At 42.8% G+C, this 19,638-nt stretch overlaps 1 protein-coding gene across 3 annotated transcripts in view; it reads left to right on the forward strand.

Annotated features, from left to right (window-relative positions):
- Nucleotides 1–19,638, forward strand: part of PARP2 (poly(ADP-ribose) polymerase 2) — a 402,899-nt gene that overhangs the window by 170,896 nt on the left and 212,365 nt on the right. For all 3 annotated transcript variants that reach the window (XM_085618532.1, XM_085618533.1, XM_085618534.1), the window contains one exon: nt 12,371–12,421. In XM_085618532.1, coding sequence (XP_085474658.1) covers nt 12,371–12,421 — 51 coding nt within the window. The remainder of the gene's footprint in view (nt 1–12,370; nt 12,422–19,638) is intronic.

Here is a 19,638-nt window from a genome sequence, read left to right on the forward strand (position 1 = left end):
ACTCGCTTTTAGGACCTTCTAAGTATTTAGTTATGCAGCACAATATCCTTGGTGCAAACACATCAACTGTTGCATGGCTAAACACTTATAAGGTCCCAAAGGCGAGACCTATTGGCTATGCCAATGCTTGGTGTGTGTGTGTGTGGTTGTGTGTGTGTGTGGTTGTGTGTGTGGTTGTGTGTGTGGTTGTGTGTGTGTGTGGTTGTGGTTGTGTGTGTGGTTGTGTGTGTACGGTTGTGGGTGTTTGTGTGTGTGTGTGGGTGTGTGGTTGGGTGTGTTTGGTTTTGGGTGTGTGGTTGTGTGTGGTTGGGTGTGGTGGTGTGTGTGGGTGTGTGGTTGGGTGTGTGGTTGTGTGCGTGTGGTTGTACTTGTGGTTGTGTGTATGACAGTAATACTAAAAGCATCTCAATATAAAGGAACACAAACATCGAATTTGTGGAATGAGAAAGCACGTTGTAAGTCAAACGGGCGCAGCAAAGCATTAACACAACAACAAAACAAACAAGATCACTTAGCGAAGAGTGAGTGCTAATAATGGATACACACAGCCCATCATCTTAAAAGTTTGATTGCAGCCAATGCGCACTCAAACCTGCCCCCTCCTTGTGAGTTGCACCCCATATTTCATGAGTTGTAACTGCTGCACCCACCATAGCGCTTTGAGATCTAAAGCGCTACATAGGTCTAATCGATTAACCAGTCGCCAACATGCTGTGCTTTTAAAGAGAATGTGCCAAAAGTTTCCAGCTTCCTCACCATGTCCTCATGAAAACGCCAACGAAAGGACTCCCTGAATGGTGCAACTGACCTGAAGCAGCCGCTGCGATCAGAAATAAACACTGTGAACGTTGTCCAGTTTCACAGTAACATTTCCTTAATGTTCTTGAAGTCACAAAACAGTAATACTAACAGCATCTCAAAATAAAGAAACACAAACATACAGTTTGTGGAAAGAGAAAGCACATTGTAAGTCAAAGGGGTGCAGCAAAGCATTAACACAACAACATGTTCTTTGATGTTCTTTGAACGAGAACATCAAAGGGGCGCCGTGAAAGTGATCTCGGGCTCTTGATGAGCATGACGAGGTTTGCCAGCCTCTACTCCTAAGCGCGCGCCCGCGCACATGCACTGTATTTCTAGGCTGGCCATGGTAGCATTTTTTTGAGCCCTCACAAAAAGTCTCGCCAGACCAGCGTATGTGCTGGGTCAGGCGAGACCTAAAAATAGATGGGTCTTTTTTGTCAAGGTAGTCTCATTAGGTCTGGCCTAGAGACAGCTTTATTTTTCTGCCTGCTTCATTTAATAAAAAATTAATAACTAAAAAAAAAAAACTATAGGTGTACAGATAGATACAGGAATAGTGGGGATTTTTCTCCTCTTCACCCATTAGTCGGTGCAGCGTTCTTTCACATTTTGATTCCGCCAACCATGTCATAGAGCATGGCAGAACGGGTCAGCCCGATTCAGCCATTGCCTCTTTTCCACTGTAAATGAGAGGCTTTTACCTGATCATATGTGCCTGAAATGAAATGCCCTTCAGGGCCAGCACTTGGTCCAATAATTCGCCAGTGCCTTTTCTTTCCATTCTTTCCCCTATTTTAGTTCTAAATACACCTGCCTACAAGAGCTACCTGCAGTGTTTTCTGCTAAATTTATATGACTTGGTTATTTTGTTTTATCACATTTTTTATTGCAAGCACATAGCTGCCACGGTTCAATAATGGCATGCGTTTTTCCTTTCTGTTTTTGTGGTTCATGTGCTTGGATTACAAAGTAAAAGTAAATAGTGCACCTGCTTGCCAAGACTAGACCTGCTGGCTTTGCCAGTACTTGCTTTCTCAAATGCAGTCTTCATCCACATTCTGTAATAGTATTGACAGTCTGAGAACCTCCTTCATTCTCTTCTATCAGTACTTGAATAAACTCCTTGGGGAAGGAAGGTGGCACAACCTGGACCAGAAATATAGTTTTCTATTAACTTTTTTAGCATCACGCTTCTGTCAACCGTCGTTGTCCTGTTGCAGGAAGCATATAAACCTTGCTAGGTTTGGAAATGTGCTACTGATATATTTTTCTGGAATTGATTGGGGCCTTTTAATTTCTGGACCTCTGCTTCCATTTTTGGATCTCCATTTGAAACATCAGCTGCATCATGAATGAGGATGTAAGTCCAATTGCTTTATTACTTTACTGTGTGATATATTATACTAAGTTTTCCCCAATTTTCTACCTCCTACGTAGTTTGTGCAGATCCAGGCTGACAGTGGAAAGGTCATAGATGTCACAGCTAAATAAGACCTTTGTTTAAAGTTTTCTTCCACATATTGGGGAATTCTATTGATGAGCCCCTGTGGAAGGACTCCCAGGTTCTCTGCATACTATTCAACAATTACTGGAGAGGATATGGAGCATTAAAAGGATGCTTCATGATGAAGTAATGAGCTCAGACTGGGAGGCACTCATCTTGACCAACTGGGCTTTGTTCATTAGATGCAAACTGAATTCCTGCAGGTTGGTGCCATCAAAGTCCATTTTTTCAGATTAGAGGGGGCAGCATCATCAACTTGGATGGTAGTAGGCTCTGTGCTGCATTGTTAACCTGAAACCAAACAGTTAGTACTGGAGTAGGGAATCCTGCTTGATATTTTTGTGGAGGTGAGTGGTGACAACCTTATAAATTAACTTGCCTAGTAATACTAGCTGCATAATAAGGCTGTAATTTGAGTTACTCTGGGTTGAATCTATTTTGGATTGTTTCATAATTGCTAGCATCTGTCACACCTTGTGTGCAGCCGGGAAGCTGCTAGGTAGTAGAGATGCATTGACGATGTTCAAAATGGGTGTCTTGATGTTGAGACAAAAATGTCCCCTGCATGATTTTTGAGGGTTCTCACCTCTGAGTTATCCAAGAAGTGCTTCTCTGATGCTTTCTAACCTCTTTCTTGTCAGGGCTAGCATGCATTTAAGCTGAGGCTAACTGTTCAACAGATCACGGTACAGAGCTGGAATGTGTGGCTTGGAGGCATACACCAAGTGCGCCTGTCTTTCAAAGAGCATGACAACTATCCGCTTGCTGGGCTACCGTGTACTGATGTGTTTAGCATGACAGACCTTCGTTATCTGTGCAGTAAGAGTTGCCTTCTGGCCTCTATTGTTCGAATTGTCGATCCTTTGCAAGAGAATCCTTTGCTGCTTCCTATTGTGCGTGAAAGTAGCATGTGTGCATAGATGTGTCTGTGAAAGGAGTTTGTGTGCATGTCATGTTTGACAGTTGGCACAAAATGATGGTGTACAGAATGTAAGGTGGAGGTAGCCTGCCAGACGAGCAATGTATATTTCAGGGCCCTTCCAAAGAATTATTGAAGCTTGTGTTAGCAGCCAAGCTCTAGAGTGTGGGAAGACAGGAGACAGTGCCTCCTTTGAAAGTGCAGAGTTAACCTTTACCCACATCCCGTACTTTTGTTCCCCTAGAGGAGTTAATACAGCCAGGTCTATAGGTGTAAAATGTGTTTGCTTTTTCTGAGCTGGGGACCCCAGACCCATTCTTCCTTCCTGCTGACACTCAAAGGCAAGGAATATGGCTGGCCTGTTTGGTGAAGAATGGCCAAAAAGGCAGAACGGCCTAGAGTCAGTCCCAGACCTCTGCCGGAAATTCCACAAACTCTCTCTGCAGCTGGAGTTTAGGAAGGGGACAACATCACAAGCCGGTGTTCCAGGACTTCTCACAGGCCGGTGCTTAGGCAGCACCATACTGGGTTTTGTGGAATTGTGTGTGTTCCATTGCTGGTGTCTCACATAGCCATATTCCCAGTCAGAGGAGGGGGCATCACCTCTTTCCCAAGGATTCTGGTGGAATACTCAGGACCTGCCTTGGATGAGGAACCTGACTCCTACTGTAAGAGAAGCATTGGAGGTTTTTCTGCAGAGAAGACTACCCAGCGCTAGCTGCATGGTGGAGGAGCTGCCTGGATAAAGGATTGGTAAAGTAATGTGTGTGATGCCTGCAGTAAGCCCAGGTAAATATTGGAGCCCCTGCTCATTGAGTGTGCGTTTTCGACTACAGTCAAATCTGATTTTGTGTGCATCTTTGCTGTCCTCACTGGCCTGGCAGAGTGCAGTAAGGTTGCTGGTGAGGACTATAAGCGCATGATATCCAAAGGCAAGGACCCTCCTTCTGTGGGACAGGCATGTATTCCTAAGGGTTCCGATTTGCCCCCAACAGTGCAGTGTGGTGGTTTGCATAAACTGCAACCGTTGGTACTTGCTCTGTGTTAGACTTTGCCTGGTGCTTACAAATGCACCCCATGACAAATGCCCACTTGACATTGCCATGGCGTGGGGATCCTGGAGCAAGGAACATTTATTTCACCCAAGAAACTCCCGCCTCCTCTGCATTTGTCGACTCCTGGTGTGGGATTTCATTCTATTCAGGTGGGTTTATTTCAGCCTATGGCTGCTGCTTGAAAGACTGTGACGGGTCCCTATTGTGACCTCTGTGCCGTCTGCAGCGGCATCTTGGTGAAGTTGGGGCCTGGCAGCATGAAAGGTGTTACTGCAATCGGTGGGTGTCCCTGTGTGACCTGGGGCATCACAGCATACTTCATAATTTAACAATTCCGCTGGGACTACCAGAAACGCGGGGTACATCTGGGGCATAGTCAAAACTGCTTTGACAACATTTTGGGCACGACATTTGTCACAAGTGTACCGCAAGGTATTTGAGAGGTTATTTTTTTCCTAAGCAGAAAGCTCTTCAGTCAGTATAAAAATGGATCCGTTAATGGTGCAGATCACCAAGGTGTCCTTTCACTGAACCCTCCTTGCATCTCTTACAATTCTTCTGTTTAGTTATATTTCCTCTAAGATGGCGTACTGATGCAGTGACAGTCATTAAGCCACAAATGGATTTCTAAGGCATATCTACATTGAGGTTATTTACCAAACCCAGTGCTCCCAATTGTTTTCTACAACCATTGTACAATGGATGTTCTAGGAACAGTGCCTTTTTAGCTAAAGCCATTCTGGAGAATATTTTTAGCTTGAAAAAAGTTCATGGCATTGAGTTGCATCTTCCCCATTCCTACTATAATTCATCTAGTTCAAGGATAGAAGGGCCTAGTGGACCTAAGAGTAAGAAATCTTAATCACTGCAGAGGCTCATTCACTCAGTCCTTCGGGTTTTTAAGTCATATGACCAACCCTCCAGTTCCTTAGCGCTAAGTCTGGTAATATTAACCATACTCCTCCAGTAAAAAGAACTGCAGTAAAGGATTTAGTTGTAAAGTGCCAAACAACTGTTTTGCTGTCCAATAGATGTCTGGTGAATATAACTGTAGCAAAATAATAAGCAGATTTTGCTTTACCTACCCAAAAGGGAGCAGACCCAGATTTGCATACCAGAATACATCCTCCCCAGTGGTGTGGAAATTATTGAAAGGATATGGTTCTACGAAGAGATCCTACCCTGTACACCAATAATTACATGTGTATGTGTGTTTTCAACTTACAGCTGAGATTTATTTTTTAATGAGATGCATATCTGTGTTCGCAACTTGCAGCTGAGATTCTTTTTTTAATGAAATGGTGCGCTATTTAACTATATGCTATATGCACAGCATGTTGTGGCCACACAGCAGAGGCACTCCTGTCTGCACCCTTGAAAAACTGCTCTTATTGGTTTACCCTATTATCTGCTTCGCTCCGATAGCATAGATAGTCTAAGGCAGGACGTTTATATATTTCTGTCACTGCTCAAAGTACCAAGCATTGGTAAATGCATTAGGTTTTGCCTATGTGATTAATAATAAGCAGTTTTTAGTTTTAAACTGTAGCTTGGTGAACAGGTGTGCAATATAAGTTACTGAAACTCAGTGAAAGATTTATGACTGGTTTATTAAGAAAGACAATATATTGTGCTACTGATGGTACTATAAACCGGCTAGATACCTTAAAAGGCGGCAGACAAAGGAAAAAAAATAACTTGTGCTTGCATTTGTCCGTGGCAAGCATACGGACCAATAAGAAGAGAAGGCAGGATGTAAGTCCCTTTTAAGATATATTAAATACAACACTGTGAAGGCGAAACCTAGAAAGTGGTTAGCGTCTCTTGCCAGTGATGAAGGGCACTCAGTGAAATCCTGTCTCTTCGAAGTTATGTTATTAAAGATTTGTTCTGTTTAAAACTCACTCTTTAAGAACTCTAATCTCCCTTATCCCTTTCTTGATTACGGGGCGGTGGACCCCAAATTTTGCATGTTTATGTTTCTTCTTTTATGCTGAAGTGGGTGGTCTGGGCCTGTTTTTGGTTGGGGGTGTTGTCGTTTTCATTTGTAATAGAACATAAGCACAGCACTTTGTATCAGAATGAACTGTCATTGTGTGTGATCTTCTGTAGGAAAGAGCCCTTTCTGGATGGTCGCCCCCCTAACTTTTCCTGTTACCGGATGCAATTTGACTAGGTGTGGCCTGGGTCCCTGCCAATCAGGTTCCCAGGGCCTATGTTCTTTCCCAAACCTCTGCCATTGTTTCCATAATTGGCACAACTCTGGCCTACCTGTAAGTCCCTTGTAAGGGGTACCTATGATACAAAGGGCATGTTAGCCAGGTAAAGATCTCTAAGGGGTGAAGCATGTATTATGCCACCCTCCGAGACCTCTCGCCACAAATATGCACCACTGCCATTGCAGCCTGTGTGTTGTGTGCAGCTAAAAGTGAAGAGTTGCTATATCTGTCCAGCACTGAATGAGGCCCAGGTTATTCACCCTTAAGGCAGGGTGCCCTATACCTCATGTGAGGACCTAGCTTCCTGAACAGACAGGTCCCTATAATAACTAAAGCATTCTTGGATATTGTAAGTGCCTAGTAAAGCCATCCTAAGTATTGGGGTTTAGAAACTGGTCATTCCAAGTTTCCTAGCACTATAATGACATTACTGAATCCTGGGAAGTTTGGTATCAAACATCTCAGATTAATAGACCCGCACTGATTCCAGTGTCATTAATTATTCCATGCACTCAGGGGTCCCTTCTAGAGGGGACCCTTGACCCAAACCAACCACTGGTGGATTCCTGACTGGTGAACACAAGCTTGCCACCACGAGACAGGTTTCTGGACCCCTGCAGTGGGAGCCTTCGCTCCCTGGGCCCAGAAACAAAGCCTTTCCTAGGCGGAGGTGTTCACACCTCCCACAGGTCTGGAAGAGCCATCTGTTGCAGGGTTGCTTCAAAGGACTTGTCACCTTTGCATTGCGACCCCAGTCTATCCTGCTATCAGGAGCAGGCCCCCTTCCTGTCTCGCCCCCCTTTCGGCAGGAAGAATCATGACAGCCCAGATGGTCGGTATGCCCACCTCTGCCAACTCAGGTGGGTGAGGCGAGGTAAAGCCCACTCTTCAGTTCCCACCATCTTGCAATCAGGGTCAGGGTTAATGCCCAGTCCCCCCACATGGGTTGACCACCCTAAGGACAGTAGACCATTGGGTACTAGCTCAAGACCCTCAAAACGCCCCCAAATATAGTGTTTAGGGGGCAGCCCTGAACCCAGATTTCAGAATCATCTGTCTCAAAAGACTGGAACCCGAAGACGTTGCAGCAGTGCGGCCTTTAGGCCCAACTGACTTGGCCCCAGTCTTACCTGCCTCGCAGCTCCTAATTTCCCTGTGAAGAAAACAACGGCTCCAAAAAGGATCAGCAACCTCCAGACTTGGTGAGGACTGATCCCCTGCTTCAACAAAGACTCAAGACTCCTGAGGAAAGCGGCCCTGTCCACAATAGAAGATCAAGCCCCTGTGGAACCAAGAACCCCTGCTCCAGGACTCTCCTTTGCACTCACTGTCCATGATCTGTTATCAGATGGTCCACTGAACCTGAAGTGGATCCCCAGTGGTCCTGACCTCCAATCCATCGAGGGGTGTCACCTCCAAGGTCCAATGTCGACGCCTGCAGTCTCTTCACGACGACCGACTTGACCGAAACCTTCCCGGTATGGTGAAACCCAATGTCCAAAGACACCCCTACATCCTTCGGCCCTGCGTCCTGGTGACTAGAACCAACTGTGCCCCAGTGTTGTCTGGCATCCTAACTCATTCCCCTGACTGTTGGTTTCCTTGACGAGACCTCCTGGTCTGAGCTTGCAGCCTGAAAACAGAACCGCCTATCTCCATAGTTTAACATTGGCCACCCAACACTGTTTGAGCACCCTGCACCCGCCTCCCCCTGTGCTGCTCGTAGTGTGGTTTTGGTGCTGCCTTGGGGCCCCCTTTGTGCTTACCTTAAGTCCTAAATATTGTCCTAAAAGGCCGCTTTATCTTCATTTGAGCAGCCTCTAACCAATGTGCCCTAGTCTCCATTGACTAGCATTGGCCCCCCTGCACTCTGCACCCGGCCACCCTAGTGTGGCTGGTGGTGCACCTCGAGTGCAGAATTAAACATTGGGTAATCTTTTTTCTACCCCTCCAAAACTCAGTTACCAAAACCGTTTACTTTCCTGCAAACTTAACACTGCTTTTTCCTCCATGGATTGCATGGTGGATTTTCTCTGAAACATGGTCTAAGCATTGACCCTGTCCTGTTCTGCAACAAATTAACTTAGTGTGTTCAAATGAATTAACCTGCTTACTGATGTACTGCAATGCATAAACTGTGTGATTAGTTTGTTCTGCACAAAGTTAGAAAAGTAAATGAAAAGTAGCTAAAAAGTAATCTAAAGTAATTGCAAGTATTCTAAAGAGTGTACAACTCATTTTCACTAAGCTTCTACAAAACCAGTACACACTGTATCTTGAACAGAATTATTGTATTGAAAGTATCACTTACCTGCTACTAAGCAAATCTGGGTTCTAGTAATAAAAAAATAAAAATAACTTTTTATACAAACAGTTGATCTGTATTCAGTCTTTGAGTGTGTGACATCATTTCTTGCCTGAGTGTGCACTACAAATGCTTAACACTACCGTCTGATAACCCTGACTGCGCAACACACTACCATAAAAGAGAGTAAGGTATTATCTGCTTTAGTCTCTGCTATACTTCTGGGAATCCACTGGAATCTGTGCTCCCTATACCTTACTTTGGTGTAGTATATACAGAGCCAGCTTCCTACATCTACTTACTGTTAAAACTTTGATTAAATTGCTTACAAAACAAATCTTAATCTCTGAATATGGCCTAGATAGTCTTTACCTCGCTTAAACATGTCTAGGAAATTACTGTGATCCCTCATTGCTGGCTAGTATGCTCACTGAATAGGGAAACAGGATGGTGGTTTAGCCATTACTCTAAAACATCCTTTAAAAGCAATATTTAGAGACACCTCAAAATTACAATATCTCATGCTAACAGTTGCGGTTGTTTAATGTCCTACTGACCCCCCCCCCCCCCTCCCCCCCCAAAAAAAACAATTTCTTCAGCATTGGAAAAATGAATAGATCCGATATGAATAAATATTACTGACATGCTCATATAATTATTATGGTGGTTTTAAATGTTCACTTTGATAAGCCCACTGTGTCAACGGAAAATCAAATCTTAGAAATTGGGGTTATATTGATAAATGACACTTTTTCCACCCATGTTTTAGATATTATTGGCTCAAAAACTGCTTGGTACTTTCATGACCAGAAAATCTTGGTGTTCAGTTTATTTGACTAGCAGAGACTGCATATGCTCAAATATAAAACAATAATGGTTTGAAGGTGTCGCAAAAAGTGAAAAATCATTTTATCAAAACCTTGGGAGGAGCCATTATACATTTCAATGCTGCTTAGGATATATGGCAAGACAACACCAAGTGGTTGTAGGATGTATTCGATATAACCCCAGAAAATAGTTCTAATTAGAAATCTTTAAAAAAACAGACACACCCTAGTTCTCTTTGGAGCTTGGGGAGTTGAAATAAAAACTCTGCTTATATTTCAATAGCCTATTCACCTGTTCTTAAAACACAGTAGCAAAACCGTAATCAGAAAAATAAACCTGAAATTGAGAAAGTAAATTCCACTTATTATACCCATACTTTCTTGTGCACTAAATACTTCCACAGTTTTATCAGTTCTTAGAGCTATACCTCAACATGGCAAAGCAGTTTAGGATAACTGCAACCAATGGGGCGTTTACTTTTCCCAAAGTAAACTAATTTACATAAACACCATGCAGTCTGCCTATCTAGTCTAGATGTCTCCCCATATGTCTGTCAGAATTAATTTGTTTAATACAACACAGCAGACAACCTGGCTCCACTGAGCCCCTCATGCTAGATAAATTGCGTACGGATTTATTACAAGTAAACTTTCTACAGAGTTAAAGCCTGAAGCAGTAATACACTTTTCAAAGAAACCATTAGACCCAGACATTAGTGTGAGCATGCTAGGAGCAAATCTCTGACTTTGTCAAGGCCAACAGGATACTCCACCCTACCCTGACAGATTTACTTTCCGGAGAGGAACTGAACTGGTAATTGTCACTCCACTGGATAAATAGCAACAGCATTTAGAGTAAGGGAATTTTGCGGCACTGAAACTGCTCACTCTGTTGCCACCTTTGACCCCATTGCTCACCAGGTACTTAGCCAAAGACCTCTGGTGTCCGTATCAGAGACTCCGCAACAGCCTGGTGTGAGGACTTTCAGGACTCTAGATCTCATTGAACCTGTTACCACCATTTTCTTCCACGCATACAGCACTTCAGTGTCCTGTTCCATCTTCTATTTAATGTGTTTGTTGTTCCTTTGGCATGTCTAATTGAATTTATTTTATATGCAGATAATACTAAATGAAAGAAAGAATCCTATTCTTATGCAAGTGTACAAAAACGTGTAACTGCAGTCGACAGATTGACGTGTCACAGTAAATTAAAATTGAGTAATGACTAACCCAAACTGTTAATTGTGCAGTTGTATTCATCCCCCAGATGTTTGCCTATCTGGCCACAATCTTTTGGAAATATCACACATCCAATAAATTATGTTAAAGCATAGGCTTGAAAATATGGATTCCAAACTCAGTAGGTCACCTAAAATAAGTTTAGTGATTGACTCTTGTTTTTTTTATTTGGGTTATTAAACGGATGTAGTTATCAACTTCGAGCTGGCGTCTGGACTGGGCAGGTTTCCAGTGCCGTCACCTGAGTAACCCCCCTAGATGGTGTGGGCATCCTACGCCGCAGACTCATGGAGAAACACTTACTCCTCTTTTAGGTCAGTTCCAAAGGGGGCATAACATACTGGTTTTTACACACACTACCTATGGAGGTAATCTAAACCGTCTTCCCCCCCTTCCCTTTAATAGCGAGAGGGCTAATATCACCCTACCCGCATTTCTTAGTCTGTGCACTATTCACATCTCACCACCACCACTGGTCCTGATGAAACGCCAAGGATCACTGTGACCACCCAAGGCGTGAAACATGTCGACCATCCTCTAAGTTATCCAGACACATAACGTCTCGACAGATAACTATTAACCTACGGGTTTTTTACTATACCAAGGATATCTCTTTATTAAATGATAACTTGTTTGGTATCCTTAGGCATTTTTAAATTCACATAGCACACACTCTTTGCACTGCTCACTTTGGTACTTCCCTTCCACATACCCGCATGCATCCATCGGCAGTTCTCTAAAAGATCTCCGCCAAAGAGACCCTTCGGGGGACCCGTAGGGCATTGCACCGCCGGCCCGACGAGGAGCAAACGCCCGATGATGAAGCATGACATCCTTCGGGGTGTGTGAGGGCAACAAGAGACAATAACGTGTCTCCCCTGTCACCCACAGTACCTAAACCCTGACCCAATCCTCTTCTTCTTTTCTCTCACCTCTATTTGCGGATGACGGTCGCTTCTTGACCTGATTCCCCTTGGAACAGTGCCTCTTTTGTGATTACAAGATTAAAATTTTTGGAGCATAGGCACTGGACCATCATTTAGCTCCTGGTCCCCCCCTCTTTTTTTTGATATATTTATCATTTTAACCTCATAAAGTTAGTTATGAATATTTGTATTTCTTCGCACTTCGGGTATTGTAATTTTAGTTATGTGGAGCCACCCAGTGCGTTAGTAGGGAAACTTCAACTGGTTCAAAATACAGCAGCCCGAATGATATTGGGCTGGCCAGGCCATATCATATCTAACCTGCCTTTAGTACACTTCACTAACTAGCTGGAGACCACAGGGTCTTATTCAAGTTGGTGTGACTTGAACCCAAGGCTTTTATGCAGACAATCACTTTTATATTTCTGCTTTACTTGATGTGCTTCAGAACCTAAAAAGATCAGCTGACCACTGTCTTACAATTTCTGATAAACAAGTGTTAAATGATCAGCTAGATCTAGGGCTTTTTCAGTAGTAGCGGCAATTTACTCTCCGTTTTCTGGTTTTAGGCTCACGTGTACAATGAAGGCGACGACATCTATGACGTGATGTTAAATCAGGTGAGAATAATTTTTCAATTTTTGCCTCCATGTTTACTCCATATCTTTTTAACACATTCATCCTGTTTTTTAATCCTTTTACTTCTCTTACTCTCCATTTCATTGTTGTGGGGTTTGACCTCCATCCTTGGCAGGTCTCTTGCTCATCATCGTATTGCATTCTTTCACTGATAGTTACCCTTTTTATTGACATTCCCCATCAACCGTAGCCCATGAAACAGTTGTCTTTTTTGTTGCCCTATTAAGGACTAGCCACATAAGATACAGAATGGAATTAATGTATATTTCCGATATCCTTCCTACAGCCCAATTTGGTTAACAGTTGAATGTCACACACAGGAGGGGCGTGGACAATCGCGATGCACGGAGGATGTGTATCACAGAGCACCCAGCCTGAGACCCACAAAACAGGTCAAAATCCTTTAAAAGTGCATATTTGCTGCATATGTGTAGCTTTCCAAGGTAGTGAAACTGTACTGCTTCAAAAAGAGAAAGCGAAGACCTCGCCTGGTATTGTAAGCAGTGAAACCTGCTTCCAAAATGGCTACCGTGTCGAAGTGAAAGCGGTGCAACTATAACTCACGCGACCGCAATCCTCTGCTGATGACGTCAGATATTACATCACTGATTACATGTCTTTCTGAAAAATAAATATTTGTAATATATGTATAGCTAAAGATTAATGGAAGAAGACATGGGTAAATAGGTGTCTAAATACAGTGATGTAATATCTGACGTCATCAGCAGAGGACCGGTCGCGTGAGTTATAGTTGCCTGCACTAACTATAACGGGGGAATTTCATTGGTTTTTTACGAGGGAAATGTCCAGCTAACTATAACATGTGTGAAACCTATGGTTTTTTAAGTGAATATATATATTTTTGTTTGAGAGAAGAGTCAATATATATATTGAAAAATCCATAGGTTTTAGGGACATTATAGTTAGAAATTAGCATTTAAAAAACCTTAGAAGTTCACTGAAAAAGCCACAGGTTTCAGGGACATTATAGTTAGTTGTACATTTCACTCGTACAAAACCAGAGAAATTTGACTGTTATAGTTAGTTGAGCTAACTATAACTTGCGCCCTCGCATTTCACTGCTGATCACGTCACATATTACATCACTCATGACATGGTCAGTGACATCACTGATGACTTCATACATGTGATCATCTGATGCACCACCTCACACCCTAATATAACCTTTGATACACCCCCTCTAAAATACAGACTACCATTCTCGAAACCATAGACACACCAATACCAGTTAGTACATACCCACTGACTGATTCCTAGGTCCACACACACATCCATTCACTCTCCCATACAGTCACTCATACATTCAGTCACTAATCAATACAGCCACTGTCATGCACTCATACACCTGTACAGACACTCCCACACCGCCACTCACCCAGAGTTACTCACACACCTAGTCAGTCATGCAAAGAATCAATCACAATCCTATTTACTCACCTATACAGTTATACACACACCACCTCACTTATTCATACAGATACTAACATATACTTACTCTCTTATACAATCACTGACACAAACACACACTCATCCATACAGCCACTCTCACAATCACTCACTCGAACAGTCATTTATAGAGTCCAACACTCACATATACTGCCTTTCACATATGTAGTTACTCACACATGTACCACTGAGACATCTTTTCACTCACCAACACACGCACACCCACCCACCCACACCCACCCACAGCTCTTTACAGATGCACTTCTGAACCCATACACCCATTGAATCACCCACTCACACATCTGTGCACAGTCACATACCCCCCACCCACACAGACACACAGGTACCCATACAGATACTCAGACAACCAATCAGTAACCCATATAGACACTCCTATAAGTACTCACCAAAACATGCAGCTGCTTACACACCAACTGACAGACTGTTACAGATATTTACACAGTTCAGTCACTAACCCATGCATTCAGAAAGACACGTTTAATCACACACTCATACAGTCGGGCACACACCTACTAAACCTCTGGAGTTGTTGCCACTTTGCCCGGTAGGGCTGGGCAAGGACACTCTGCCCTGAGGCAAGCCCTTACCTCCTTCTCAAGAGGTTTGCGCAAGCGTCCTGCTATGAACACTGACAAGTTTGAGGGAGGGAACCCACTCTGAGGACCTGGGATGTATTAGGTCCTCAGGGACCAGCATATCAGAAAGCTCCTCTGACCCTTTGGGTAGGTCTGTGGCAGGGAACCCTATAGGGCGCCAGGGTCTGGATGGACCTGCTTCATCAGCGGACTCCCCCAGTGAGTCCTCTCCATCCTCATGCGAGTTAGGGATCTCTGGGATGGTATCTTGCGACCCCACATCTGGCCTGGCTAAGAACGCCTTCTTCAAGCATTCAAATATCCATGCCTGAGGTGCTCTTACGCTTCTTAGCGCGCTGGGGTTGCTCCGCCTGGCAAGCATATGCTATCTGCATAATGTGGCGCTCAAAAGGGCCCATGGCCGCTTCTATCACCTGGTGGATGGAGGCATCCACCGCGTCACAGAACTCATCGTTAAGGGGGAGAACCTGCAGAGACTCCTCCTCTGTGTATTCATCCTCCACAATGCGAGCGTGCACTATACTAGTTAGGCCATCAAATGTGGGTGTGTGTATGTATGTATATATATATATATATATATCAATCATTCCAACTCTCTCCTTCACGGAAAGCATATATACATCCATCCATCCATCCATCCCCCCCAAGCGCTCTGTGCTATTAGTGGCACTACTATATCAAGGGGGCTGGTATGTGCGTGACTAAATCACTGGATTTTATGCACAACCGAGTGTGCTATCCGGATCTACTGATCCGCTAGGGGGTGACTCACCCTGAAGGTCAAATGGGTGTCGGATGTGTCTGGGCCTACCCCTTCAGCCTCCCCACACCAACACAGCACTTGCGCTCGCCTTATGGCGTTCAGTACAGATCCGCGGTGCGGGCGTCAGAGGAGGCAGCAGTAAGCTACAAACCCACTCTGTGGGTGTCAGGGCTTCTGAGACAGCAGAGGCGGCATGACGGACTGCTGGGGCGTTCGTCTGGCACTCGTTGGTCCCTCCGTAACCAGCGCGGCGCGGGCCAACTAGACGCGCAGACACACGCCCCCTGTCTTGTGCGTGCGCACTGCACTGCCAGCCTGAATCCCCTCGAGGGGCCGCGAGCGAAGCAACAAACTCTCCCGCGGCTCCAAACTGTTTAAAACTAACTACATAAGCAGTGAAGCATGAAGACCAGTGGGGGGCATGAAATGGTGCAGATCGGAATATCGAGTCATAAATATCAAGTTGCCAAATATCGAGGCATAAATATCGTGGGTCAGAAATATTGACAGCAAGAATATTGTGGTTAAGAATAACGCTTTAAGGTCAGTTATATCAATGTAAAAAATATCAAAGTGTTTAATATCATTTGCAAAAATATAGTTAAAAATATTGTTTTTATTATTTATTTTAGTATATATTTTATGTGTATGTGATGTGTGTTTTTTCGCATAAGAATTGTGTGTACTTTTAGTATAGGTGTTACATTTTTAATAGTTATATTTTTTTATTTGAATTTTGCTATTTAAGTTCTGTAGCAGGTTTTGGGTTTATAGGGGAATAGGGTGGAAGTAATTTAGTTATATTACATTTATTGATTAATTTTTGTTCATTAATATTTATTAATTTAATGTATTTGTTTAATTGAGATGTTAGTGTTACATGTGTAAAGTAAATTATTAATTAATTAGTAATTGGTTGTTAATTAATTAATTGGTAATTAGTTATGGTAATTGTGTAATTAATTTTAGGTTTGTGTTGTGTTTACAGGTGTAAAGGTCGGGAAGTCATTTATTTTAAATTTATGAATTAATAATTGGTTGTTAATTATTTTTTAATACATTTTGGTAATTGTTTAATTTTAGATGTGTGTTTTTATAGGTGTGAAGTAATTTATTTTTAATTGATAAATCTATAATTGGTTGTTAATTTAAATTAAATAATTGGTAATTATGGTAATTGTGTAATTAATTTTAGGTTGTGTTGTGGTGCTAATAGGAGTAAAGAGTGGTAATTTGTGTTTAATATATAGTTAATCCTAATTATTTGATATTTATTGTGGGTGATTGTTTATATGTTTGTGTTTTTACACTTTTAAAGGGTTAACCGGTGGGTATTAAATTAAATGTAATTATTTAAATATTAGTTATAAATAGTAATAGTTTTAAATTGTAAAATACGTTTTAATAGTGTTTCATTGTTTTATAGTTTTATTTTAGTGTGGTGGATATAATAATGTTACATTTTGTGTAATTAATTAGCTTTTTATTAATATTTTTAATTGATGATTAATTATGTTAATCATGTGACTACATTAATTAAAAAATGTTAGTGTTTTGTTATTGGTGTGGTGTTGTACGGTAGCAGATAAAATAAACACACCTATATTTTAATTGATGTTTTTGGTTGTAAAGATTTTCTAGTTTAAAAGAATAATTTTTTTGTAAATGTAGTATTTTATTTTATATAATATTTCTAGGTTTTTGTCTTATGTAATTCATATTTAATACGTGTTCTTTTTTATATGTTTAATGCTTTTTATATTTAGTTTTTAAATATTGTATTTTATTTTTTAATACATTTTTTGTTTGAGTGTGAATAGTAATTTTTTTATCTCCACTATCCAGCACTTTCTCTACTGTTGCTCTCCCTGAATTTAGAATAGTACATTTTACGCCTCCGCTATCCAGCACTTTCTGCTTTGTTGCACTCACTGGAGTTGGAATAGTAATTTTTACCTGTCTGCTACCCAATACTTATTCTACTGTTGAACTCAGTGGAGTGGGAATGGTAATTTATACCCCTCCGCTATCCAACACTTTCCCTATTATTTCTGTTACTGGAGTGGGAATAGTAATTCTTTACCCCTCTGCTATCCAACACTTTCCCTACTGTTGCTCTCACTGGAGTGGGAATAGTGAATGTTTCCCCTTCGCTATCCAACACTTTCCCTACTGTTGCACTCACTGGAGTGGGAATAGTAATTTTTACCTCTCCGCTATCCAACACTTATCCTACTGTTGCACTCAGTGGAGTAGGAATTGTAAAAGAAAGTTGAGCATAATCCTCGCCTCCAGTCCTGACATAGAATTGGCTTAAACACACTGCAGATTTCAGCATTCTTTGGGTGTAAAACACACCTGTGAGGCCCACCGGAGGGCAATAGAATTCATTAGCATGCAGATAAAGGTGTGTTTGAGAGCGTCTGCAAGTTTTCAGAACTCCCTATGACTAAGGAGCTGTGGGCTTCAAAATGCGTCCGGCACAGAAATTGATCGGAAATGCAAAATGCTGGTTTCCTTCTAAATAAAGAATTCGGCAAATTAACTGCTGCTGAGTGCGTCCTTATTTCAGGACAAAGTGGAAAACATTAATCACGGCAGTCCGGCCGTGGAGGACTGCATCACCATCAGAATGATGCATGGGGCTGCAGGCTTAGAATTTTACAAACCCGTAAGTGGCACAGCAGTTTTGTTATTTAAACAGAGCAAGTTGCTTTCTGAGGCCCACTGGAGGGCTTGAAATATGGATATAAAAGTACTGGTACAATGCAGAACCCACTGAAGGTATAGAATTGGATTAAACGCACTACAGATTCCAGCATGCTTTGGGAGTAAAACACACCTGTGAGGCCCACCGGAGGGCAATAGAATTCATCAGCATGCAGATAAAGTTGTGTTTGAGAGTGTCTGCAAGGTTTTAGAACAGCCTATGATTAAGGAGCTGGGGGCTCCTGAAAACCGTCAGGCACAGAAATTGATTGGAAAGGCAAAATGCTTGTTAACCTCTAAATAAAGAATTCTGAGAATTAGCTGCTGCGGAGTGCGTCCTCATTTCAGGACAAAGTGGAAAACATTAATCACAGCAGTCCGACCGTGGAAGACTTCACCATCACCATCAGAAGAAAACATGGGGCTGCAGGCTTGTAATTTTAAACTTGTAAGTGGCACAGCCGGTTTGTTAATCTAACAGAGCAGGTTGCTTTCTGAAGCCCACAGGAGGGCATGAAATGGTGCAGAGACAGAATATCGAGTCATAAATATCGAGTTGCCAAATATCAAGGCATAAATATCGTGGGTCAGAAATATCGACAGCAAGAAAATTGTGGTCAAGAATATCGCTTTAAGGTAAGTAATATCGATTTTAAAAACATCAAAGTACTTATATCGTTTGCATAAATATAGTTTAAAATATTGTTTGTATTATGTTTTAGTATATATTTTATATGTATGTGATATGTGTTTTTTTGTATAATTAGTATTTTTAATACATGTTACATTTTTAATAGTTATATATATATATATTTCTCTTTTAGTATTCTCGGTACGACTCGTACCCGGGAAATACACCTTACAAACCAGCAAGTACGATACGTACAGAAATACCATTTCCGTACAAATCGTACAAAACACCGTACGGCTAAAAAATACCTACTATTCTGATCCTGGACAGCGCGTACGCGACGTCCGCACGGAGTCAGGCAGCGTTTTACGGACCAGCAAGTATGATTCGTACCTACAGCACTCCGCACGGATATATTTTTACGGGAGCCAAAAAGTGCCGGAAAAGCGAAGTACGCTGCGATGCACTACGAAAAGGGGGCCCGGTACGCGACGTACACGCCATCACCCACATTGTATTTGTCATCATGTACGGTGCGTACCCCAACCTTGCATATGTACGGTGCGGACATACGTGCTGTTGGGGTACGCACCGTATATAGGCCAACAGTGCATATGTACGGTGCGTATGTTCGCACCGTAGCCCCCAGCCTCCCCCCCACCCGCGTATGTTCGCACCGTACCACAGGCGTACCCCAATCCGCGCGTATGTACGGTCCGTACATACGTGAGGATTGGGGTACGCCTGTGGTACGGTGCGAACATACGCGGGTGGGGGGGTACGCCTGTGGTGTACGGTGCGAACATTCGCGGGTGGGGGTACGCCTGTGGTGTACGGTGCGAACATACGCGGGTGGGTGGAGGAGGGGGGGTACGGTGTGAACATACGCGGGTGGGGGGGAGGCTGGGGGGTACGGTGCGAACATACGCGGGTGGGGGGAAGCTGGGGGGCGGTACAACTCGTACCCCGGGCACAAGTGTACCCGGGGTAGGGGTCGTACAAAGTTCGCTC

Source organism: Triturus cristatus, chromosome 7 (assembly GCF_964204655.1).
Source record: "Triturus cristatus chromosome 7, aTriCri1.1, whole genome shotgun sequence".
NCBI lineage: Eukaryota > Metazoa > Chordata > Amphibia > Caudata > Salamandridae > Triturus > Triturus cristatus.